This window comes from Brachyistius frenatus, unplaced genomic scaffold, assembly GCF_029030835.1.
Source record: "Brachyistius frenatus isolate BFR_SWC_R1_liver_20210118 unplaced genomic scaffold, ASM2903083v1 Contig_267, whole genome shotgun sequence".
In the NCBI taxonomy this organism is placed as follows: domain Eukaryota; kingdom Metazoa; phylum Chordata; class Actinopteri; family Embiotocidae; genus Brachyistius; species Brachyistius frenatus.
The window spans coordinates 125,216-151,415 of NW_027210866.1; the positions used below are offsets into that span (position 1 = coordinate 125,216).

Genomic DNA, 26,200 nt, shown 5'->3' on the forward strand with positions numbered 1-26,200 from the left:
CTCAGCGGTTACAGTGGATAGGAAGAATGGGTTTGTTTTGTAGAAACTTAGTGTAGTCCCCAGATTGTCCTTAACCCCCCCAGAGATAGGGTCTAAAATGTCAGCCTCATCATCAGGAACTAATAAATTGGAAAAATTACGCTACATTACATAACGGATTTACTTTACACTGTTTTTACGTTGTTTTAAAGGATCCTCTCTCTTTGTCATTACACTCTTAAGTTAAAAATGATGTAACTTAAACGCAAGTGGTTTTGACCTGAGCCTTTGTCCAATCATGAAAACCATTTGTCTTTCTTCAAAGATGTCGCAAAGCTGACGTGTTGCTTGTACAAGCTGCTGCATGCAATAGATCTTCTTTTGAATTCAGCCCCCCCCCCCTCCCCTTGCCATAAACATGTTCGAAGATAAGATGAGAGTTTATGCTCCTGATCATCGATGACACCTTCTGTGTTGGAGTTTATGAACACAACTGTTGACCTCTGTGAATGTTTCCATGCTGTTTTTGTAGATGTTGGCTAGAAAAAAAAGTTGTTCTCAATGCACACCTGATTTTTCTCCACCGAGTCTGTCGTCATTCTTACAAGTATTTACTCGTTCCACATTTCCCACAAAGCTTTTCCTGCATGATCAAGTTTCAAAGGTGTAGGCGAGGAGGTAATTAAGAACGTGATCAGTTTCAATATTCAGGGCTGACCTATCTCTGTAAACTTGAGTTATCTGCACTGTTGCAGCGACTCCATCAGAGTGAGTGGGAAGGGTTTAGTAACGGCCTGCAGACTTCAGCCTCTGACAGCAAGTATCCAAATACATGGCAGGGAGCAGAGAGATAAGACATTTCATGTTGGTTTCATAAAACAGGAAACTTTTGTTTCTGGATGCTGCCATATATAGCCTACTCATATTTTGGCTTGGAGAGGATGAGAAAAGAAAAGTCGTGAACTTTGAGATGATCTGGTCTTTGTCCTTTAAGTAGCTTGTTGCTGTGGAACAGTAATTCAGAGTGAATGTAAAACAGTTTTAGATGTATTTTAACAAACATTTATTCCATGTTTGAAGGTGAAAGTTAAAACTGAGTTCAGTGAGTCATATTTCCATATTAAAGTGGGCACTTGTTATCTCATTGGCAAAGGATTACTTTAGAAACACAAGCAGTCGTCTGACTATGAGAAGCAATATCTTATTATTACCAGGCACTGTTTTGTCATTTTAAAATGTCATTAGAGAATAATGTGGCAGTAAGCTAAACAAAAGCAGCACTCAGAGAGGTTGATACTTGTGTTGGCAGTAGTGTGATCACATTTTACAGTTTGTGAGTGTACATTGGCTCATGTTTCAGGGTATAAACATAATAAATAACTCCTCATTTTCCCTGTCTAAGTTCAGACAGCTGCAGCTCTGTTGTGATACAATACATGGAAAATATACCGCCTTTTCGTCATGCCGAGATTTGAACTAATTGTCATTGCCACTTTTGCTAAATGCTGAATTTCTGGGAGATGCTTCTGCTTGACACAAAGACATGATAGCATGTGCATCCCATAGACGGTATACAAAAAAAAAAGAAAAAAAAAGGGCAGTATACAATACAATTCCTGAAGAGCAGTTTTGAAGCTCATTTCCAGGTGTCTGTGGCCGTCGCCATCTTTGCAGTGCTGGATTCAGTCTTACTCCCGGGCGGCTAATTTTTGAAACCTGCAGGCAGCTTGCCAACTGCCACCTGTAACTTAAAGCTGCTCGCCCTTTGTTGAGTAACATTCAACCTTCAATGGGTGTGTTATAGAACAATTCACCCCCTGTATAGATGTCATGGAAATTAGATATAGAGTCCAAAACCGTTTTTTTTATACCGGGCTGTAGACAGTTTAACATTGGGGTCTCTGGGGATGTACAGACACGCTTTTGGAGCCAGTCTCAAGTGGCTACTCGGGGAACTGCAGTTTTTTGCACGTTCATATTTTTTTTAGCCCCGGAGGCTGCTACCTGCTGTATCATCGGTCATCCTTTTGTTGGCGCAGTTTTACTTCTTGGTACTTCACCATCTCAAAATGTTAGTTAGCTGAATAGGATGGCAGGATGTGAATTGTGTCAGCCCCTGGCTTGTGTGCTGCCACGCACAAACAAAAGGGGGTCCTCTTGTATAATATTGCTCCATAGATGCTTATTAAAAACTGCACAGAATACCTGCCTAAAGTTGAATCAAAATGCAGTCAGTGGTGATAGAGGAGTTACAACTTAACAAACATCAGCTGCTATCTGTGAAGTATAAACGGAATCAGTATAATACAGTATATTCTGAGGCGTGAACCACCTCTAGAAGGAGACTCTGCTGTCACAGCTGCTCTGGACTTTGCGTCTGTGGTATAAGTGATCCAGCAGAGACTGATCTGCTTGTCTGGATCATCACTCTGCCAAATGGAAACGGTCTGGGTAAAGGATTGAAGGTGTGCTTATTCACTCAGCCTCCGTCACCACCAGGCGTCTGAGATGGACGACTTGTGAAATCTTGCTCTGAGATTTATGCTTCAAGGGTTCAAGGGTTCAGGGGTTTTGTTTTTTGTTCTAAACGGTTTCTAAAAGTTTTTCAGGTGTTTTAGACTAAAAAGAAAATACTTAACAAATGTGTACAAAATGCTCACTGCGGTATCATTACAAGATGATTTCAAAATACAAATGAGTGTTATAGTTGGTAGAAAATTACGACACTTAGACATACATCTTGGTTAATGCTGAGTGGATGAAATGTTGAGGCTATGTTTTCTCACAGGGAAGTTTCATCAGTGTTTGTCTTTATATTGGAAGACTTAAGTGGGGCTCTGTTTATAAAGAAAAATATTATACAGGAAATAACATGCAGCAGTCTGTAGGATCAGAAATGTTTCCTGCCAAGTCACATCCTGAATTAGACCAATAAAAAGATAAATATATCACATTTTGAGAATGAATGATACTTTTTTTAATTATGAGAAATAAAACATAGAAAGACCAAATGTGGTCATTTAGAAATGTAGAAACAGTGTGGTTTTGGCTGTTTCTATATTGACTCCCTCAGGAAAGAGTCATTTCCTGGGGTCCACTGGAAATCATTAGGCGGATGTTGATGTTATGCTTTCCAGCTCACTGTTGTTAATGTCGTGGCATTCTTGAGATATGATCTGTTAAATTTTGGTTGGCTCTGTCTGTCTGTCAGTTGGTGGCTCTGTCCCATTGTCATAGTAAATGTGGATTTTCAGTAGAACAAACAGTTACTCCTTTGCAGCGTCCCAAAGTGCCAAAAATCCTGCTGTTTTTCTTTGTGGGACACTCCTCTCAGCTTCCAATATACTCCACTAAAAAGCTTCAGCCAGATTCTTTACTGTATTGTCTCATATGATTGGATATGATGACACGAAAACTTTGGAAAAAGAAATGGAAAAGATCCAGATTTCTTGGGGAGTGATTTTTGAGCCAGTTTAGCTTTAAGAACCAGCAGCATTGGAGATTCAGAAAAACATACACAGAAAGTGAAGATCTTGGCATCCAAACACATGAATCACACAGTATAATTTCCCACAAGTGATGTTGCTTAAGTCATTGTTGGATGGGGCTGAAGACTACAAATCTGAAGATGGAAAAAAAAAATCAGTGTGTAGAGAAAGAAGTGATCGTACCAGACTTCTGCAGCACGCATCTCATCTTTGCCAACATTAGCCGCTACTATTCTACTTTTACGAGTGTTATTAGTTTAGTTACCTTATGGGTAACATAGGTGCTGGGTTTTTGACAAGGAACAAGAATATGTGGAGCGAAAAGGATGATACCTCTGGTTCTGCTGCATTGATTTTGGTCTTTCCTTAATGTGTGGATAAAATTAATAAAATGCTAAAACAAACATCATCCATCCATTATCTACACCCGCTTTATCCTGAACAGGGTCACGGTTTTGTCAAACAACCCAATGCCCACAAGAAAAGAGTGTTTGTCAAGGTGAAAGTAGTTTTACTAGTTGTGTTTGATGGACTGAAAAGCAACAATGCAGCGAAGATTAGAACCAACTTTGAGGTCCTGAACAGAGCTGAAAGGTCAGTAGTTTGCAGTTTATATCAGAGCATTAACCATGTTTACACAATCAAGTGTGTGCTAATTAATCAGTCTGCATGTGGTGCCAACGTAACACTCGGTACTATGAGCATAAATCAGCAAGACGCATAACCCTTCATGTGAGTTCAGCTCTGTCTTCAGTGCATCATTACAGCCCTGTAGGACATTGTGGATGCCTATACCCCCCTCTGACACACATGCATTCCTCTATGTGTCCACTCTTTATGCCTGCTATCTCAAGTGTAAAGGGGGTCACTGTTTTCCCAGGTCGGTTCTGAGTCTGTCTCCTACCATCCACTTATTAGTGAAGGTTAAGCTTTCCTACACGTGCGGCCACACTCACAGACAGCACGATGGCACATGCGCTGTAATCTTTCTCCTTTGCTTGTATATTTCATAGGTACTCCTTCTTTTTCTTCACTACAGACAATAGAAGCTCAGCGCTGCAACACGATGAGTTTTAACCAGGATCTGGTTGGATTCTTTGTTCATTTTTTAGCCAAGAGGTGACTGAAACTTCCTCTCTGAGAAACCAGGAGCCCCGTGCCTTGCAGGGCTCTCGTATACCTGGGTTATATTTCCATTTTTCAGGTGTGTGTGTGTGTGTGTGTGTGTGTGTGTGTGTGTGTGTGTGTGTGTGTGTGTGTGTGTGTGTGTGTGTGTGTGTGTGTGTGTGTGTGTGTGTGTGCCGGCCTACTGTATATATGCATTGTTTTCTTGAGGCTCGGAGAAATGAGTTACAGGCATCTACCTGACTCAGATTTGAGTTTTGTTCCAACAGAAAAGGAACAAAGTGATTTAAGGGTGATACAAAGATTTTTCTGAATTTTCTCACTCTTTCAGTCTCTCTCTCTTGATTGTTTATTTGTGTCTGTCTCTGTCAGTAACAGACTGGCGTCCTTGGTGGCAGCTGCTAATCCATTTCAGCTCTGCTGCAAGGAGCGTCTCATGTGTCCTTATAAGGGCAAACTCCCTTGTGGGCCTGACACAAGTGAGTTTAAAGCACTGATCCGATCTGCTGCCTGGCTGAACTCTAACCTCAGCATGCTCTGGAAATTATTACAGTAGGCCTCAATTCGTGCACAAAAACAAAGTACCCCTTACGGCTCACTCATACCCCGGCACATGGGTGCACAAGCGCATACACATATTTCTTGCAGAAAGAAGACATACTCCTTTGTGTCGGGCTCGACACATCATAGTTCATAAAGTACAGAGCGTTCAGTACAAAGTACGTTGTGCTCCCAGACGTGTGGGGGAGTGTCTGTGGGGGAGTGTGTGTGGGGGAGAGTGTGTGTGTGGGGGAGAGTGAGTGAGAGAGTGAAAAAGTGAGATGTCCTCCACACACACCAAGCTGTTTCACCTGATCTGTGTGAACAGCAAACAACACAACTGGAGAGAAGTATACAGTACATAGAGCTGGGTGTTTGAAATATTTCAGCTCGTGTGATGCCTGAGTTTTAGTATGAATGCGCAAATTATTTGTTAATAGTTCGTCCAACAAATGAAAGCAAAATGTCGAATGTTGTCTTAATACCTGCAGCTGTAGAAAAAACAAACAGTTAGCACATTATAACACTGCAGGCACAAATGTATTTGATTAAAGAACAATTTAACAGGACAGGAAAACACCCAGACTCATTTTAGTTGGTACAAACATGTGTAATAGTATAGGCAGCCCTCGTGACATATATACCAAACATGTATTAATCCTGTTTCAGCGTTGCTCCCACGGGTTGCTGCTCCAGTTTAGCTCAGCTACAATGGCACCAGACCCACTAAATGGCAGCTCAGTATATTTTGACTACCTGAAGTTAAACCTTGAGCTCCTGCCATATGTGACCACTTCTGATGCTGTGTCCATGTCCGACACAGTAAATCAAACTAACCCACCCAAACTTAAATTACATTTAAATCTGTGGAGCACATGAGAGTTCAGAGGATGTCTCTTTCCTCAGGAGTGTGTCACCAGCTGGTCGGGATTACTGCTAAACCGTGAGCACTCTCTAATTGGCTGTGATTGATTGAGCTCCTTCAGTCGGATGTCTTTGGAGGTTTATGGTTTTTCCTCCATAGAAAGCTGCTGCTTGGCAGAAAGTGGCTCAAAGCAACCAGCAATACAAGCCTTAGCAAGCCTGTTTGTGAAACATTCAAATCTTCTTTTGTATCTTCCTCCACTCAACAGGATGATTCCTGACAAGTCATGTTTTGGTTTAATGTATGTCAGTGATGAGTAAGTGTTTCTATTGAATGAGAAGAGAGTGTAATAACCATCTCTTTCAGTTTTGCCATGAAGCAATCGCCCCAATTTCTACAGGATTGTCTCATCTATCTTCACCCTCTCAGTCACATCCACCTCCTCCTTCCTGTTTCCTAACATTGTATCTCACTGGCTGAGTCAGATGACTCTACTGAGGCCAACAGGTGTGAGCACAGCAGACTAGACGGTGACATGACGATCCTCCCACCATCATTAAAGGTGCTGACAGCCTCTTGATGACGTCTTGGTGACTGCCTCTCTATCTATAAAACATATTTTGTGTGTGTGTGTGACTTATTTGTTATGTGTGACTTCTGAATCGCACGTCTGTTAGCAGCACAAGTGACACTGCGTGAAAAGCTTTTCTGTCTGGCTGTAACGGCTGCTCTCTGGGTCACAAGGTAGTTGTTGTTTGGAGCCACAGTAACAGTCGGTTACCCAGAGGTCTGAGGTTTGGTTCGAAAAATGCCTTTGGATATTGTCAGTGGTGTAAGGTGCTGTCACTGTATAACTGGATTGATTTTTTTTTTTTTTTCCCCTCCCCTTCTCCCCTCTCGTGACACAACTTACTCTCTGTTAAGGCCACTGACTTGTTTCATGAGTGTGTGTGTGTTTCCGTCTCTGGTTCTTTAACGGTTATTCTGTTTTATTTGGCAGGCGCCCACGTTTAAGGTGTGTTTTATTTGCTTGGGTTACTCATTACTTTCCAGGGAAATTATTGGTTGACCCTTTTTTTTTTTTTTTATTTTCCTCTTTTCAAATGTGTAAAGCAAAAGTCAGTTACAGCCACTGGCATTGTCGCAGCTGGATTGGCCAGCTGAATTCAACATAAAAGCTGCAACCAATCCAAACACACTTGGCAGGCAGCCGTCTGTCCACTGATTGGCTTATTTAAAGCTCCTCGTAAATGTCAGATGGCACTATTTCAAGATGTGTTGTTGGAACAGGTCAAAGTGCTGACATTAAGAGTAGGGATTGGTTTTGATCTCTTATCATAACACCATGACGAACTTCTGTTACTGTGCTTGTATTTGAAAAGATTACTGGAACAGGTTCAGACACATCTGTAGTTTGTCACCTGCTCTGAGTTTAGCAGCTGTTGCTGGATTTTTTTTCTCAAAACATGTTTTTGTAATTTTTGCTTTATGTTTTAAACTGCTATGCACTGTATGCAGGCCACAAACTGCAGCCTATTCTGAAATGCTAAGCAGACCTTACTGTGGTTGAGAAGAGGCCAGTGCAGGCTTAAGGCCATTCTGTTACTTCGCAATAATGAAGAAATAAATCAGTCAGTTTGAAAACTTGGCTGCAAGCGTACTGGCTGTACAATCACATCTTGACATTTACTCAGCGATGAGATTGACGGTGTGTTAGACAACGGCTCCCTCGTGTGTGTGTGTGTGTGTGTGTGTGTGTGTGTGTGTGTGTGTGTGTGTGTGTGTGTGTGTGTGTGTGTGTGTGTGTGTGTGTGTGTGTGTGTGTGTGTGTGTGTGTGTGTGTGTGTGTGTGTGTGTGTGTGTGTGTGTGTGTGTGAGAGAGAGAGAGAGAGAGTGTATGTGAAAGAGACACTGGCCAGTGATTAAAAGTGAGAAAACATGTTTAAACTTCCTCTCATTCTTTTGTCTGCTTCACAATCAAAATTCCATGACTGTGTCACACCCTATCATCTCACATTGTATTATCTCACAGCTGACTTGGACCCAAACCTAGTTCCTCATTGCCGGGGTTCACTGCCATCTTTTTTCCTTGTGAGTCAGCAGGAATGTGAGGAATGACCTGTGCAAGGCCTGGCCCTTTTCCACCTCTCATCTGCCCATTTTTAGACATACCCTAGTCTGGCTGCTCTTTCCTTTTTCTCTGTTTCACTTTGTCATCCTATCTCTCTGTTAAATGCTTTAACCTCTCATTCTTCTCCCTCTTTCTCGTATCCTTTCTTCCTGCTGTTTTGGAGCACTTTCTCCTCGTACCCAAGTATTTTCAGTCAGCTCAGCACTTCTAATTTCCACAAATTACAGTATATAGAAGAGCCCCTCTGAGCTAGAGCAGCTCGGCCTGCATATTTTGACAAACCACAGCGAGACCTCAAAACCACTTCATCTCTTGTGAGACGACCCTCCCCCTCCTCCTCCTCCTCCACATCCTCCTCCTCCTCCTCCTCTTCCACATCCTCCTCCTCCTCATCATCATCATCATCTTCTTCCTTCAGGTCCAGCAGTGGGGCACATCAACCCCTTTTTTCAACTCATTAGCACGTAAAGCTTAGCTTAACAACCACATCCAGCTTCCTTTAGCAGAAGAGTCAGTTGGCATGCAACGGTTTGTGCCTCAACTTTGCAGGTTATAACTGGTGCAGCGGGAACCCTTAAAGTGTGAGTTTGAGCGTGACGTTAATAAGACCAGCCTGCCAGAGGAGCTGCTCATCTCCACATGTGTTGACAGGTTCCCGCTGTCGACCGACAGGGGAGTGCTCCCACTACCCTCCTGTGCTCAGGGCGGTCTTGAACATGAAAGCACCCAGCTTGTTGAGGTGGTACGTCTGTCTGCAGGTGTGCTTTTAAACACACACTCACATGACTTAATTACTGCTGTTTCACCTTAAAAAAAATAAACCTTTTAACTAATAGTCTCTCAGAGTGATGAAAAAACTCAGTAAGTGTTTTAAGTAGAACATTTCAACATCTGAGTCTCTGGGGCTTCCTGCAGGTTGGCTACTGTTCAACCAGAATAAAATGCGGTGACAGGAGAAGACACCTGAGTGATAGCCTGACCCGGACAGCTGGGCACATTTCTTTCTTTAAGCTGAGCACCAGCTGTTGCCGTGCCTGTTTCCTATCCTCTGCTCCTTGCTCAGGTGGTCCTGTCCATTGACATTAGTGAACCCAGATCACTTGTCATCGCCAATCTATAAGCCGTCCATCGGCCCTGCTGAACTTAAAACTTCCTGCCGCATGTTTTAAAAGTAAGCCAGGAATGTCTAGCACAATGAAGTCGGGACATCACACACTTCATCATTGATCAGGCACATAAAAAAAGAAAAAAACTGATCCCTGAACATTTTAGGATTGTCTGTCTCTGGATGGACGTTTTTGTCAGGGCAGGCTGGCTGAAAGTCAGCCTCTTCTTGTAAACAAGGGCTAATTACAGAGGGCAAGAGACGGCAACTGACAGAAGTCAAGGCTACAACTCTTGACAGTGCTTTGACCTTGAAGTTTGGCTTATTCGCTGTCCTGTACTTACACTGAGAACAGGCCTGTGACCCTTTAGCTGCATACTCTTATGTAACCATGTGTCGGTGGTGTATTTACTCATAGATGCAAATGTACAAGTGTCAAGTTACTAATCTATGCCAGCCAAATGTTTGCTGTCCTGTGTGGCATCCTGCCGTGTTAGCGCACTTTTACATCTTGTATTTGTCATGCAGCTGGATGGAACCGTGGATCTGGACGAGAGACGCCTCATCCGTTCAGCCATCCGGGAGCTGAGGAGGAGGGAGATCGAGGACATGGAGGCCGCTCTGGCCAGCAAGAGGTTTCGGCCCACGCGCTTCAACCAGCAGGAGGACAAAGAGAACCAGCACAGGTGCAGCCACACACACACACACACACACACACACACACACACACACACACACACACACACACACACACACACACACACACACACACACACACACACACACACACACACACACACACACACACACACACAAAAGACCTGTCCTAATGACAAATAATGCCTAATGCACCCGACCAGGTGAAGTGGAGATGCCTGAGAAAACTTTCTCAAACCCGGACACAGAATTCCACTACTCCAGTGTGAAAAGTCTGGAAAAGTCCTGTCAGGAAATCACAGGGTCCAGAAACCTGCAACTACAGTACATTTTCAAATTTCCATCTTGTGTGCTCATTTTACAATAAATACTTTGCCCTCAGTTCAGATTATCAGTCACCATTTAAGTCACAAGAGTCACACTTAAGTAGTTTTTCTCATATCATTTGTTTATTTGTATTTGCCTTGCAGAGGCATCTCAAATGTTTCCCCAGTTCAGTGATACACAGTTCCCAGCACCTGTCATCAGCTGCAGATGAACCGATAACTGAGCTGTAATGCTACACTACCTTTGCCATTTTGGCAATAAACATGTTTTTTCTGGCAAACCAAATGAGAAACAGGGCGAACAGGATTGATTATCATAGAAGATAATTTTTACTGTGAAAGATTGTGGGTAATGGCCTTTTAAAAAGGTTTAGAGCAATGCACAGAAGCTTGAAATATATTTTGAATGGTGATTTATGTAACTCACAGACCGATTCCTTTTAAATGACTTTTTCTAATGAATGCATGACAACTGGACATTTTTCATTAAAGAATTCCTGAAATCTGTCCAATCATGGCAAACTGTATCATTTACATGTATCAGAAGAGAGAAGCTGCTGCTTCTCAGTCAAGAAATGCAGCAAAAGAAATCAAGTGGGACCTTAAAGTGTTGAATGATCTGAACTCTCTTTCTCTTGGTTGGCCTGAGTCCTTCTACATGTGTTAATTTATGTTCAAGGCTGTAGTACGATCCCAGCATATGGTCTGTAGCAGAGTAAAGATTGAACAGCGTTTCGATGGGAAAAGGATACCCAGCCTGCTGCTGCCATCCTCTGTCTCTGTCACTGAATCCTAATAAGAACTAATCATTTCCATTCACTGCTGCTCTCAAATGACAAAAGCAAAGGAGGTGCCTCACTGAAGCTGCTAAAGAAAGCATATCTCCTGTCACACATGCATGCACATATGCACATGTTAAGACACACGCACAAGACCCGTCTGAAAGTTGCATTATCCCGTGCCTCTCGGTGGTGGAATGTGAAATATTCCACTCCAACGTGCCGCACATCTTTGAGTACCAACGAGTGGAGAAAAGCGAGGATAATGAGTGAATTGAAAGAGTGTATGAGTAGTAGAGACTAACATAAAAGCAAGCAGTGAAATGGAGGAAATATGAGACTGAAAAACGGAGGATGAGAGCAGCCCTTTTCAGACGGTTTGTGTCATTGCTTTCAAATCTGTTATGTCAGTGAATCACTTCTCCCATGCTTGCTGCCTTCGGCTGCCTTTGACTTGCACATAGAGGCTTCAGATTTGGGTCAGAGGAGCCCAAGTTTTATATTTGTATATCTTAAAACACTAAGGATTTGTTGTTTGTTGATGGTCCGTTAACATGGCTGCCACTTTACGGTCCCTCTCTCTTTCTTTCAGGTCAGAATCAAGAGAGAACTTGGATGTGCTGTCACAAAAACTGCAATCAATCCAGGACATCGATGAGCTCACAAAAATGGTTAATATTGAAAAAGAAAAAAAAAAAACACTGACGACTTCACTTTTTGTCGTGGGTGCACTGAGCTTTTGTGTGTGTTTTGTTCATAGCTTCGCGCAGCCAACGAGTATGAGGAGAGGAAGATGATCCGAGCAGCCATCCGACAAATTCGAGATGAACAGCAGCAAGGTGAGTCTGGATGATATTGCCTGTTTGTCAAAGCCGCCGCCACCACTTCAAGATAAATATTTGTGCTGATCATAGGGAACATCAGAATATCAAAGGACAGTGATTCCTTACTTAAATGTCCGTGGTACCTTGCAAGTTAAATAAATTGGTTTGAACACAATAGTATAGATTTATAGATTATTGCTGTGCAGATTTAGTCATTTAGGCACCGCGCACAAATCCAGAAGACTTGGTAGGATGATGTGTTTTTGTAGTAAGTATGGACACTGTTTGGCCTGATGAGGGCGCTAACATTAAAGGTAAAAATATGTAACTACCTGTTCATTGTGATTTAAAATCGAAAGGAAAAGTAGGTTTGTGTTATCAGTGTGTCGGCCATGAAGTGAATGCATTTGTGTCCGTATGTTGCCATAGTAACTACGGCAGATCTACCTATAATGCTGGATAAGATAATGGATTCCTGTCATTCCTTAGTGCTGTCTGGTCTATGTGCCCCCCTCCCCCCGTTACTCTGAAGCACTGTGATGCAAACACACTCAAACCAAAAATGACCAACTCTCACTGGAGGACACCTCCGATAATCTGGTCCCCTCGCACCTCAGCTCATATCCCATCTGTGTTTGCTCTTCCTCTAATATCACTCATGACCAGAGGTTTTACATCAGATGGGATGATGAGTCACGTTCTTTGATCTAAATATTGTCTCAGTGCTACCACTCTGTGTGTGTGTGTGTGTGTGTGTGTGGTTTTAGGGACTGTGGAGAGGGCTAAAGCTTCTGGTCGCTGCCTGGAGCCCCAGAGTGTGGAGCACCAAAGCAGCATGGGAACTGGGGTGAGTACAGCAGAGTGAATGGAGAGATCAGTGTCGACTGTGGGAGGAGAAATGAGAAATGATTAAATGTCACAGCGCTATCCTGATAAAGTCAGAACATCACCGTTACAACTGATGGGTAAATGGTCTCAGCTCTAATACGCGCTCGTGTCAGTTGCAATTTACAAAAATGAACCAAACAAAGACTAATTTGTCAGTGCTGAGTTTGTTTGCATGGCAACAGTCACCACTGAGGTTTCCTTGCTGCCGCAATGAAGAATGCAGCAAACAACAACAAGCACTGTGACTTGAGTCACACTCTGGCTCACGATTGTGGCTACACCACACACACACACACACACACACACACACACACACACACACACACACACACACACACACACACACACACACACACACACACACACACACACACACACACACACACACATACACATAAATGTACAAAACACATGCCTCAGCTGTCACGGAGTGAGGAATTTTGTTTTGTTTTTTACATCCTCATTCAGATTTGGCCAAGTATGAGGAGAAAGATGAAATTTACTTTGACTCTGGTGTTAAGTGAAGGTAGTAAATTGTTTTTGACAGAGACAGTCTCAATGCCAGATGATGTTTCACACACATCTAACTGTTCAAGCTTTAAAAAATTAGAAGCATTTGTATTGGTTAAAATATGTCAGAGGTATTTTAATGGCATTGTTATGGCTTATGTTACAAATCTCCTAATCCTTGAGTATTCAGATGCCTCTCACAGCTGACCCGCCCTCTAGTGGTTGAGTGTCAGAGCCTCATGATGTGAAGACAGTTTGAGAGGGCTCATGAAGGAGCCAGATGTTATCTTATCTGCTGTCTCTGATCACAGTTTTTGATGAGTGCTCTGTTTCCAGTGGATGGGATTTCTGTGGAGGAAAAACTGTTAATAGCCATTGTATGCAGTCATCGCTCTTGTACTTAGGCATTTGAGTGATAAGAGCGCCTTCTACTGTATATCTACGCTTTAAAGGAAAAATGCAATCGGTCACATTATCAGAGTTCTTGTGGGTCATACGAAAGCACTCATTTTTCCCACCACAGTAATGTGAAGATGTAAAGGGAGAGAAATGAAAGGCTGTTAGTATCAGTTCCATTGTCTGTTGTGGCCTGTGCCTTGCTTCCATGCGTTCCTGTGTGTGTGTGTGTGTGTGTGTGTGTGTGTGTGTGTGTGTGTGTGTGTGTGTGTGTGTGTGTGTGTGTGTGTGTGTGTGTGTGTGTGTGTGTGTGTGTGTGTGTGTGTGTGTGTGTGTGTGTGTGTGTGTGTGTGTGTGTGTCCTCAGATAGGAAGCAATGACAGCTTGTTGGCGTAACAGGATGCTCTAACATTCAAGCTTTTTTAGCTCACTTCCTGTAAAACAGCTGAACAGTATGGTGTGTGATGGATGAGGGGGGTCGGAGGTAGGGATGGTGGTGAGGACGGTGGGAGGTGGGGTGTGAGTTCAGGCAGACAGACAGGCAAACAGACAGGCAGGCAGACAGACAGACAGACAGGCAGGCAGGCAGACAGACAGACAGGCAGGCAGACAGACAGGCAGGACAGACAGGCAGGCAGACAGACAGACAGGCAGGGAGGCAGGCAGGCAGGCAGCCCACCAGCTGTGCCTCAGCAGTCTGGTCCACGCTGGAATGGGGCCATGGCCAAAATCAACATCAACCAGCAGCAGCAGGGCTCCTTCCCCTCACATCACAGCAGTGGATCTCTTTGAGCTGTTTGCAGTTGTCCTGCAGAAGATGCTGGCTGTAGATAGGCCTCCACTGCAACCAAACACAAGCAGACACACGCAACATGCAACATGTAGACGCTGGTAGTAGCTTAACAAACACCAGTCCAAGAACTTAAAGTGTGTTTAATCAATAGATTAATGTGGCTGTTTATCTGTAATTTTACCAGAATCCAATGCCATACAGAAGTTAATGTTTCTAATGGTTGACATGCAGGGATAGCTGAGGTATAGAGGTATAGATCAGTATAGAAATAACTTCTTTATTCATTATTGTCACATATGAATGAAGGTCTTTTATGGTAAAATATCTCAGTTTTTCAAGTAACACAACAATACGAAAGTAAGAGGTCAAAACAAAGGCAGAGTGTCAAGTTAATGTGTTAACCAGGCAACCCATTAACCTGTAAAGTGTGTGTGTGTGTGTGTGTGTGTGTGTGTGTGTGTGTGTGTGTGTGTGTGTGTGTGTGTGTGTGTGTGTGTGTGTGTGTGTGTGAGTGTGTGTGTGGGTGTGTGCATGTGGGGGGGGGTAAGAGTGGGTGGGTGTGGTGGTGGTGGTGGTGTGTGTGTGTGTGGGGGGGTTGGGTCATATCCCTCTGGAGACAGAATGGGAGGGAGGGGAAGTCAAGGGAGTGGCTTGTTGGTATTATGTGTGTGGTGTTTGTGGTGGTGTAAATGTTTGTGTGTGAGTGTATGTGTGTGTGTATGATGTGGCTGAGGGAGTAGAGAGGCAGAATAGTGGACGTCCTGACTCCAAGAGTTACTGCTGAGAGAGAGAGAGAGAGAGGGCAGAGAGGCAGTCAGTCGGGTGAAGAGAAGGTAAATGTCACTCTGATTTTCCTTCTGTCGTGTGTCACAGACCAAATGCTCTTCTGACTTTACTTTATCTCTGTTTGGACTGAAAAGTCATTTAACTGCGTTTCATCTTCTGTTTGAGCTGGTTTCTGTGTGATTGCAGAATGGGATGTGTCTGCATCTGGGTTTACATTTCAGGTTTGTGTACATAATGCTTTATTGGTGAGTTAGATCACCTTTTGTTTATTTTAGCTGACAGGATTAATAAGTAGAGGTCAGTTTATGATGCATGACATGAAATTTATTGACGCATGTGAAAGTAATACAGTGAAATAACTTGAGTACTCTGTAACAAAACTTGATTCTTTATTGCTTGTGATTAAAAAATATTTAGGTTTGCACGCCGTCTAGGTGTATTGGGGGAGCTCAGGTAGTCTGTGAGGTGACGGGTTTGTTGCAGCTCCAAACAGACTATTGTTTGTTCACTGAGCTCATCATAAACAATTTTGAAAGAAGAGACCCGAGGAAAGACTAGCTTACCTCTAAAGATTGGCCAAAAGAGGGTTTAGCAGGCTTTGGAGATGAATTGAGAAAGTGTGCTTTAGAAAGAAAAGTACAGCGGTGATCATTTGAAAAGAGAACAGACAGTAAGCTTAGATTGGCATCTGATGCTTTGCAGAAAGTAAAAATGGGAATGAGGCTCCGGGCTGACGACTTCTGTGGGTTTTCTTACTCCAGACTGTGTGTGTGTGTGTGTGTGATACAGAGATGATTGGTACTTCATTCCAGCTACTGTATTTCAGTTATTGGAGGTAGGCCGAGTGTGTGGTTCCTCAAGCTGCAGTAATGGAAAGTGAGCCCCCAGGTTTCTTCTCTTCTCTTCCACGTGGAGGCATGGAAGACCCACAAATGGTGTGACCTCACCAATGGTGTGATGGATTTTACTTTCATGGAAAACTGGAGTAGTGGAGCTCGGCGCGTTAATCCGTAGTTGATGTCAGTTTTCAGAGCTGGTTGGTAAAGGAGCTGTGTGCGCCTCAGTCTCAGCCTCATTGTTGTTCTTTGTGGAGTTGAGGGTTCAGAGGAGTCCAGATGGCCCACGCCTTGCTGTGGTCACATGAGAGGACAGTTGTTTTTGTGTTTATGAGTTTGAGATTTTGCAATTATAGTCTGACACAAACAGGCTCCTGAGGCCAGATGGGCTGAGGGCTTCGTGGGTGCGCTGGAGTGGGATGGTGTCAGTGTTGGTTCCACTCTGTCAGGTCCTCACTGTTGGGGCCAGAGGGAAGCCGCTAATGACAGCATGGGGACTGGCAGCAGGTCCTGCGCTCTGGTCTCCATCTCCAGTTCCACTTTATCTTCCCTTTTTTCACTGTGCCTCACTGTCTGTGAGAAATATGTTCCCTGTGGTTTTGTGGGAGCTTTGAAATGATGGCTGCCTGTCTGACTCTGACTCTGGTAGAAACGGGAGAGGAGGAAGAGGAGAGGCGGAGCGGGTGAGGAAAGACTTGTTCTCTTTAATTGTGTTTACAGCTCGAACACAATTATCTGCCCCTGCGACTCTTTGACTGAGTGACTCCAGTCAGAAGAGTGCCCTTTGTGTGCGTCCTCTCGCATTCTTCCACTGTCGTGCCTCCACTCTTTTGTGCTGCTGCACACGAGACTGTTTGTGATCTCCAAACTCATCAGACACTTTATTGACTCATTAAAGGAACGTTCTCATAAATTTCTGCTCTCCACTGTGAAGTGTCAGACTGTGTCCGCAACATTTACTGTTGTCTTGAAAAGCTGAGACGACTTTTTTTAAACTCCACAACCGATGCTGCTTTTTTGTTTTTTTTTAGCTACATATGGAAAAAGTGGAAGCTGGAAAATGTGACATTGCAGCACCTGCTATGTAGATTTATATCATTATGAGTTCACATTTAGTTTTCACCTCGATTCGGAAGATTTTTTTTTTCTTTTGCAGACACAGATTGATCTCTCCTGGATGATTTTACCAGCAAAATTTCTGTTATTTTTTTGACTAATTTAACCATAAGTTTTAACCCGAGCTGTGTCTTTCCAGATTGTCCATTTTTGTCTATGCTGCTGTCTCCTGCAGCAGTGTCTGATTACATTTTCTGTTCTGTGATTGAGCAGCTCTGCCCTGTAATCTGCTCAAGGTGGGGAAGGTCACAGTCTACAGAGCAGAAAGCCTTGCGTTCTTTCTCACCTCTGCTTCTCACTCGTGTTTAAAATCGAGCAGACTTTGTGGTTGGTCACCACATCAACTTGCAGCTTCCCTCTGTCTGCCCTCATCTCACACTGCAATGATTAAAAGCCTTTTAAAACACTGATGTGTGATTTATAAGAAGTTCACACTTCTGCCGACAACTGTCCCCGTGTAAAATAACATTATTTACTCATGGCAAACTGATTGTTTACACACAAAATCATGACTGTTTGCTGTCCTGGCTCCTAAATGGTGGAATGAGCACCCCACTGACATCAGGACAGCAGAAACTCTGTACATCTTCCGCCGCAAACTAAAAACACACCTCTTCCGACTTTACCTTGAACAGTAGAACTTTAGTAGCACTTAAAATGGCACTTACTGATAGAACTTTGTAGTTTGGCTTTCTTGAAGAAATTGTATTTTCTTGATTCCTGTTGTTCTGGGTTTTGTACCCTCATGGTTGAAATGCACTTATTGTAAGTCGCTTTGGATAAAAGCATCAGCTAAATGAAAAAAAAATTAAATGTAATGTAATTGTGATGTGTGACTGTGTGGTTGTGTCTGTGTGTGCTTTCTTTCCTTGTTTGAGAGATGGTGAATGTGTTTCCATTTGAAGTAATAATAGGCTGTAAATCGGGTCTAAGTATGATCTTTTCGGTATGTGAGGTCACGTCTTGAATGTTTTTTCAGGATCCACCTAAACTTTTGTTGGACTATTCTTAACTTGGATGCATGCCTCTTGTAAAACACCTTTAATGGGCCGTCCTGTAGTTCATCATTTCAAATGAGTTACAGAATGATGCATAACACCTGACGCTCCGCACACACGCTTTTTGTCCTTTAGTACAAAAGTTTTCAAAGTGTTGTGAATTAATAAATATGTGTAGGAGTGATTTAAAGAGAGCGTGCTGTTGTGTGTGTGTGTGTGTGTGTGTGTGTGTGTGTGTGTGTGTGTGTGTGTGTGTGTGCGCGCGCGTGTGCGTGTTTGTGTGTGCACGCACACACGCTCAGCGAAGCCTTATTTCTGCAGCTGATTCTCCTGTGGAGTGGCTCAAGGTCAAGCACCAGAGGCCCAACAGTAGTATCGGTATCTACATCTTTCTTCCATCCTCCTCTCCCGCTTCCTCTCCATATGCCAAAACACTGCTCCCTCTCCCCCGAGATCAGAGCCAGAGTGCACCAGAGAGACCTGCATTTTGCTGTGGTGAGGCTGCAGGTAGTCTGAAGGTGCAAGCACTACCGAAGCCAGAACCTATAATAGAACTGAACCATGTGCTGAATGTGTATGTTGGCGCCTTTGGTACTCAGGGCGCCTCTCTCTGCCTTTCACAGACATACACAATGGAAAATGAAATAGATCTTTACTTTTCCAGCTGGCCAAGTATGTTGCTCATCATGGCTGGAGCGTTTGACCTCAACCTCCAACAAAAGACTGTTGTGATCACCAGCTGACCTCAAACAGATGATAGAACTGGAGGTGATGTTTTCACTCAGAGGAATGAGTCGGCAGTGTGGCATAGGCTGGCTGTTGTCTTATGTGATAGTTGAACACATGCTGTGACCGGAGAAATTAAAAAGTGCTGTGAATTTGCAGCTGTATTGACGTACACTGAGCATGTGATTATTTTCCCTTTTTGTTTTCACAGGAGACGGAGCGGGAAAGTCACAGTGAGCGAGAGCGTATCAGATCTCAGATCCAGGAGCTACGCGGCCAGCAGACACAACAAAGCAGAGAGCTGCAGAGAATAGGTAAGAAACACCAGACTGACTGTGACTGCTCTTCATAATAGTGGAAAGTCTGAATTTTGCTTGCATGTTAATATCTGCAACAAAATGCGCACCCACACGCTCAAATCATATTTAGTTTTTTCACTCCTTTAAGATCTTTGCAATACAAAAGCCTGTGTATACTATAAACATTTACCTAAAGGTCAAGTATGGGGTAGGCACTAATAACACGAAAGCAACACTGACCACCTCTGTTACATGTACCTGTGAAAGCATTCATCTCTCTCGATGCTGTTTCCTCTTCACTGGCTGTTAAAATACTGAGCCAAAGGAGCCGTTCTCCTGAGGTGGCGGTCAGGAGGTCACAGTAGTAGACTCTTTAAGCTCCTTCATCGAACTTTATTAACTGCTTAGAGTAACTCACAGGCGTAGGCTTAATGACTTGGCTTCTTAGGTGTGAAGTGATTTAATTAACCACTCTGTTAGTCCAGCCATCAATAAAGTATCATGAATGCCTGCCTTCAGGGGGGGAATGAATGTGCTTCGTTCTCTTGAATCCCTGGAGCTGAGCAGGAACACTTTTAGGGCTAACAATGAGTTGCCTGTAAAACAACAAAGGTAAATTGTTGACAATATTGATAGAAACCTATTTTTAATTTGTCCGAATAAAAAAACTCAAGGAAAAGTATAAAATCCTCTTCGTGTAGAATACCAAATTTACTTCTGATTATCCTCGGCTGACCGTTTAAGCTAAAACTTGGTCAACTGGAGCTTGGCCCGAGGCTGACGGTCATAATAATGTCAGTCTGTGTGGCCTTTTCTACCCTGGGCTGGGCTCTCAGTGTCCTTCACATGACCAGGGGTTGGTGGTGGGGTTATGGGAAGCAACAGAGGGAAACCCAACAACCACACCTCTCCTAAATACAGCTGATACCAGAACAGAACGAAGGCTTTCTTCACGTGGCGGAGAAACTCCCCTCTGGTCCTGATTTATCCCTGCTTTACAATTTAAACCAGGGTGAAACTAGGATCAACGACAACAAAAAAGACCACCACAGAAAAGCAAAGGAGACAGGGATCTTTTAAAGTGGATACCAATCAACAAAGACACAGGCCTTTTGTGGTTAGGTCAGGACAGTGTAGCCAGGGTGGGCCTGTGGTTCCTTGGAGGGCGGGGGGTTGTCTTTTCAGCACAGTGAAAGTGGCAGAAAATAAGAGATTAACTTGAACGATTTTTTTTTTGGTCCATGTCACATACACATAACTCTACCTTTGAGACAAAGGCATATATATATTTACATACTTTACCTCAATGAGCATGTGTCCAGCTGTGCTGCATTCTGGTGCAGACTGTAGCAGATAAAGCTATGATTCAGGAAATTAAATGTTTTCATAGAGTCTCAGTGGAATGTACTTTGTGCTTCAGGATCCTAGAAGGGAAAAACTTGCTCAACCCAAACACACTAATTACAATTTACACAATAATCCAGAGAGTGTACTGAATACAGGCATATCTGGAGTTATTACCGTAAATATCATTAATATATCTGTCATTCACAAAAGTCTTTGGTTTTCACCACATAGGTCAATAATAAACCATGGTGTTGTAATAGTAGTATAAATTCTTAAATCAAATTGTTCAACCTTTCTCACTTGATGTCATTAAGTGGTTGTTGCAGTGTTGTTTTTAGCCATGCTAATAGTGACATGGCTGTTTGGATAACAATGTTGGTCTTTCAGTCAGTCCACCACTTTGGTCCCCACTGAAATGTTTTAACAATTACTAGTTGGACTGCCATGAAAGTTTGTGCCAATTGTTCATTGTACCCAGGGGATGAATACTGCTGACTTTGGTGATGCTCTGCCACCACCATGAGCTTGTGATTTTTAATGAAAATGTTTAATTGTAATATGATTGAATATTATATTGATTGCCATGAAATTTAGTATAGAGATTCACATTCCCCTCTGAATGAATGATATCTTTAATCTTTCATCCAGAATCATCAACAGCTCAAATACTTTGGCTTATTATCAGAAAGCCCTAAAAACAGCCCCCATCAAACATTATGTCTGTCTAGCGTCAACATGTTGTCACTGTGAGCATGTAGCATGCCTTTAGCTCAAAGCACCAGTTTGGGCAACTTCCCTGAGACACTAGCATGGCTGCAGACTTTAGTCTTGTGTACATAATGCATATTTTTCATTTATATTGTAACATTGTGGAAAGCTAATATAACAAATTCTATGAGAACTTAATGACTAAAAATTACAGAACTGTGTACCTACCGATTTAGAAAACTGTCTTCAACCTGTTAATTCAAAGCTGAAGTGTGCACGATGAACCTTTGTTGAACCATCGTCACCAGCAGTCAAAAAACTTGTGTTGACCCATTCACAGCAAAGACAAATTTGGGCTTTCTACGGGTCATTGCTTCACTGTTAAAGGAGTATAAAGAAAACTCTCAGTTGACCTTTGTTTGTGCTCTATATATTGACTGGCAACAGACTGCACAAGTGCAGCTTTTGTAGCTATTTTGAAGCAAAAAAACAAGCCTGTCATTATGCAGTAGCAGTGGGGATTTTCCCAGAAATTGTCACACAATAGATATTACAGGTTCCCAATGGAAAAGACGTGAACAATAATGTGAGTTTGCTGAAGAAGCTGTTTTGGCTCTCACTTCAGTTACAGTTGGCCAGTGATTGAATTTGGGTTGTGTGCCTCATTAGATATGGACCCTTCTGTCTAGTGGACCGTTGACAGTTACATGTGAGTTTTATTGTCCTAATTGTGTGTAATTATCACATTTTCTATTCAGCCCGTGTTACATAATCATCTGCTCTGTTTAATCAACAAGTTGCTGCTATTTTTATCCTCTCTAATGTCTGAAGTAATTTGTAAACTTGTGTTTGAGAACTTTATTATTTCTAAAGTGATTGTGAATGATTTACTGGGTGTCTTTTTTTGGAGGTGTTATGCAATAATGAATAAATAAAGATCAGCTGTTTTAAATGAGGCTGTGAATGTTCCCCCTTGATCCTGGCTACTTGAAAGTTGAAACCGACTGTGCTGCCTGCCTCCTGTCAGACTGGAGGTCCTCTTTGATTTGGTTTGTCAACAGACAGACATGCACACTTGGTGAACCCCCTTCGGTTGCAAAGTTGGTGCAAACGGAGGTCATTCAGAAGTCTTCAAGCCTTGCTTTGTACATGTGATGTGGGAACCTGATACGTTCTTGGTTTCCTATGCTTTCCCTATCTGTGTTACGCACAACCTCAGATATTCTATCGAGCAGCAGCACTGTGGGGTGTTGGAGGTAGAAACTGTTGCGGGGGAGGATGTGGGCACCACTGAGTTGTTTGGAGTGTGGTTTCCTGAGGAGAGAGGGAGCAGTGAAGGAGCTTGGACCAAGGGGAGGGGAAGTCTCTATTACACCCCCACTTTCTCCGCAACTCCTTGTAGTTTCTTACCGTTGTGCCGCATTCTCCTTTTCTCCACTTGTGAGCCCTCCTTCGACTTTAAGTACATCCACCACAACAATCTGTGCTCAGGAACTGAGGCCAGTCTGGAGGAAATGTCTACATCCGCCATGTCTCCACATGCCTCCTCTGTGATCCTCAGAGATATTTTCTAGCCTGTTCTCTCCTGGGCCCCAGTGCTGCGGAATATTTCATTTACATCACTGAAGTCTCAAACTTTACTACCTAGTGCAGGGGTGTCAAACTCATTTTAGTTAAGGGGCCACATACTGCCCACTTTGATCTCAAGTGGGCCAGACCAGTAAAATCATAGCATACATAACAACAATATTTCTCTATGTTTAAATCATTGGTGAAGGTTTTTAGTTGATAAACTCAGTGGTGCCCACATCCTCCCCCGCAACAGTTTCTACCTCCAACACCCCACAGTGCTGCTGCTCGATAGAATATCTGAGGTTGTGACGTTTGACGTCAAACGCGTCACAAAGTGAGCAGCAAGCGCTGCTGCCTGTGGCAACGAGCGCTTCTTCCTCCGGAGCAGACATCGCATTTATGCTGTTTTTGAAGCAATTACTGGATCGATTAAAAAAATTACAAAACGTTTGTACTCATAAACCTCCATATTCTCATAGAAATGCAATTTATGTCTTTCTGTAATTTTCATACTTAGCAAAGTCATCCGGCGGGCCGATCTGGACCCACTGGCGGGCCGGATCCGGCCCGCGGGCCGTATGTTTGACACCCCTGACCTAGTGCTTCCTTTGCTCACATACAGCAACTGTGTGAAGAAGAATTAAAGTAACATGACAATCAGCTTTTACAAAAGCAGAAAAGCCAGAGGATTCAGAGAGATGTTTATTTCTCATCTTTCATTTGTGTTTTCTGTAACAGGCTCCAACTCAGGCATGGTGTTGGTTCTTGATCACCTGGTGAAGGATGACGACTCTGGACCTCTGTTGATCCAGCATCAACGAGAAGATGTGACCACAGAGCCTGATCTGGTACTGTCTCACCGTCAAAGGTCAGACTCCACAGCTTCAGACCGCAGTGGCACCTCGGTGCTTTCCAGGTCCCATCTGGATTCTGTGGCCTCGGAGAAGAGTCTGGGCTCAGCCCACAGGGCCCGGCTGGACTCTGGAGCCTCAGACAAGAGCCAGAGTTCCTGCCAGCGTGGTCGGCTGGACTCTGGGGCATCAGAGCGAAGCATCAGCTCCCAGTCTTATGTCAGACAGAGGCTGGGCTCAGATGTCTCTGATTCAGGTGTCAGACCCCGTCTGGGCTCTGGGGCATCAGACAGCCTCGGTCTGTTCTTAAGGAAACGGACAGACTCGGGGACATCCGACCACAGTGTGAGCATGTTATCTGAGGAGAGGGGTCTAGCGGGGGAGGTGGAGGTAGCCACGAGTGGTTCGGCTTACAGCACAGATTCAGAAAGCGAGAGCAGGAGCCAAGGTCCAACCAGCAGCCAGGCTCAGTGTAGCCAAGACCTCATTGTTGACCAGGAGCAGGTTGATGGGGCTGTTTTATCTCGGAGAGATCCTGCTAATGGGCTGCTCAACGGCAACGCTGAGGGGAAAACTGACTTCCAGAAACAAAAGGTGGAGTATAAAGTCCTTCTATCAAGCCCTGTTGTTTGTGTGTAGAACATACCGACAGTAAAACATTAGAGTCAATGCTGTTGTTAATGTTGTTATTGTAGTCAATGTTGTTTTTTCCTTTTTTTTTTAGCAAATTTTATTTTTAAAAATAAAGAAAACTAAACCGTTTTTAACAAACTGTTCCAAGATCTTTCCAAGAACAGTTTGAACCAGCTGAATGGCAGGAACGACACACAACATCTATCCTAACTTCTCCACTAGAGTGAGGTGCTGTGCTGCGTAGCCACAGTCACTAACACTCTTTCTTTTCTTTCTTTCCGTTTCATTGTCCCTGACAAGAGACTCCGACATTCCATTCTTCAATGACACCCAGGTCACATCGTAATCCATAAACACAGCATGCTGATCTCCTGTTAAATGCTGTTTAACTTTTGTTACCTGGTTACACAAACAAACAAACGGACTGACAGACATGACTGTCTCTGCTTCGCCTCAGCGTCGTGTCAGCCTCACCTGATGTCAGGGAGGGATAGGCAGAGATGCAGGCCAGAGATTCTGGCTATCTTCACCCTGCAGCTCTGAGAACAACAAACATACAGAGCTTCTGTTTCTATGCTGACTGTAAACTGTTAAGCAACATTTCCCATCTTGGGAGCTCAGGTCGCCATGACGCCATCATGTCGCTGGGCTAAATGTGTTTACGTAAGGCTGGCCCCAGACTTTTATTGTTCCCTGACAATATGTGCTGATGCTCGGTCTCCTGAGAGTAATGTAAACACGCTGGGGTCCATCATGGCTCCCCTGCCAAAAAAAGAACAGAGGCAAACAACTTCAAAAACAAATGTTATATAATGAAAACAGTCGATTCTGTATTGTTATTATGGATTGTGTAGGTCTGTGTGTGCGTCTGTAGTTGTCAGAACAGTTCTCCATGCAGACTATAGCTGCTTGTGAATTTGCATTTCTTCCCTGTTAAACAATGAGCTGTTTATTATAGCAGCTCTGTGGTTGGCAATCCAAGATCAGTACATGTTAAACTTTAATCTCCTCTGATTTTTTTTTCTTTCCTTTTTTAGATAACGGTAAACAGTGCTCTTCCCCTCACAGGTGGCAAAGCAAAGGATGCTGGTAAGAAATTAGTCCAACTCTCTTAGTCCCGCACTGATTAATCAACAGCAAATCTGATCATCTTTTAAGATAATTATCAAGGAAGAATTCAGAACATTTATCATTTCAATGTTTAAAAAAATTTGGATTTGCTGCATTTCTCTTTACAAAAATTATTAATTGGGTTCTAAGAACATTACAATGGATATTTTTCACCAGGTTTTTGATTATATTTTCTATAATATCACAATGGATAGTTTTTAGCCTGTAGGACTTCACTATGTGGAAAACAATCCAAGTTATTAGAATGACTGTATAGGGCCACTCACAGGATAGAGGGCTGAGAGGAGAGACTGCAATGAGATATATTATTTTCTCTATTTCTACCAGACAGGGCTCTTCACTGTGTCCACTCTGCTATAAGTTGTGGTTTTCTGATTAAGCAGCCATCATTTTTTCTTCTTGAGGATAACTTCCGTGAATATCTTCTCCTCTAATAACGAGCATTTTTCCCCTTTGTTGGTTTTTAACCATTAACTTTATACACATCACCTGACAGCATTAAGGATCAAAGAATGTTTAAAAAAAAACACGAGTGGAGGAAACATGCCCTGAAAAGAAAAAATAAATAGGAACTGAAAGATGGTGGAATGGAGGAGGTTAAGTCAAGCAAAATAAAGGGGCTGGAACAAAACCTCGAAAGAGGAGGAAAAGGGATTTGTAGTGGGCTTTTGAGGTGGAGGAGGAGATGACAAGAGCAAGAGGCTGTAACTGTGCTAAATTCAGCCTGAAGAGTGGAGGGGGTCGAGGCTTTGTGTCTTCTCTGTATTGAGTTATTCTTAGTTTTCAACTCT

General features: G+C 43.2%; 1 protein-coding gene across 1 annotated transcript in view; it reads left to right on the forward strand.

The window, feature by feature from the left end:
- The window catches only part of smtnb (smoothelin b), a 46,169-nt gene that overhangs the window by 3,697 nt on the left and 16,272 nt on the right, over positions 1-26,200 (forward strand). Inside the window, exons 2-8 of the mRNA XM_069721540.1 lie at positions 9,762-9,919; positions 11,588-11,666; positions 11,756-11,834; positions 12,587-12,666; positions 19,080-19,182; positions 23,533-24,239; positions 25,316-25,367. Coding sequence (XP_069577641.1) covers positions 9,762-9,919; positions 11,588-11,666; positions 11,756-11,834; positions 12,587-12,666; positions 19,080-19,182; positions 23,533-24,239; positions 25,316-25,367 — 1,258 coding nt within the window. The remainder of the gene's footprint in view (positions 1-9,761; positions 9,920-11,587; positions 11,667-11,755; positions 11,835-12,586; positions 12,667-19,079; positions 19,183-23,532; positions 24,240-25,315; positions 25,368-26,200) is intronic.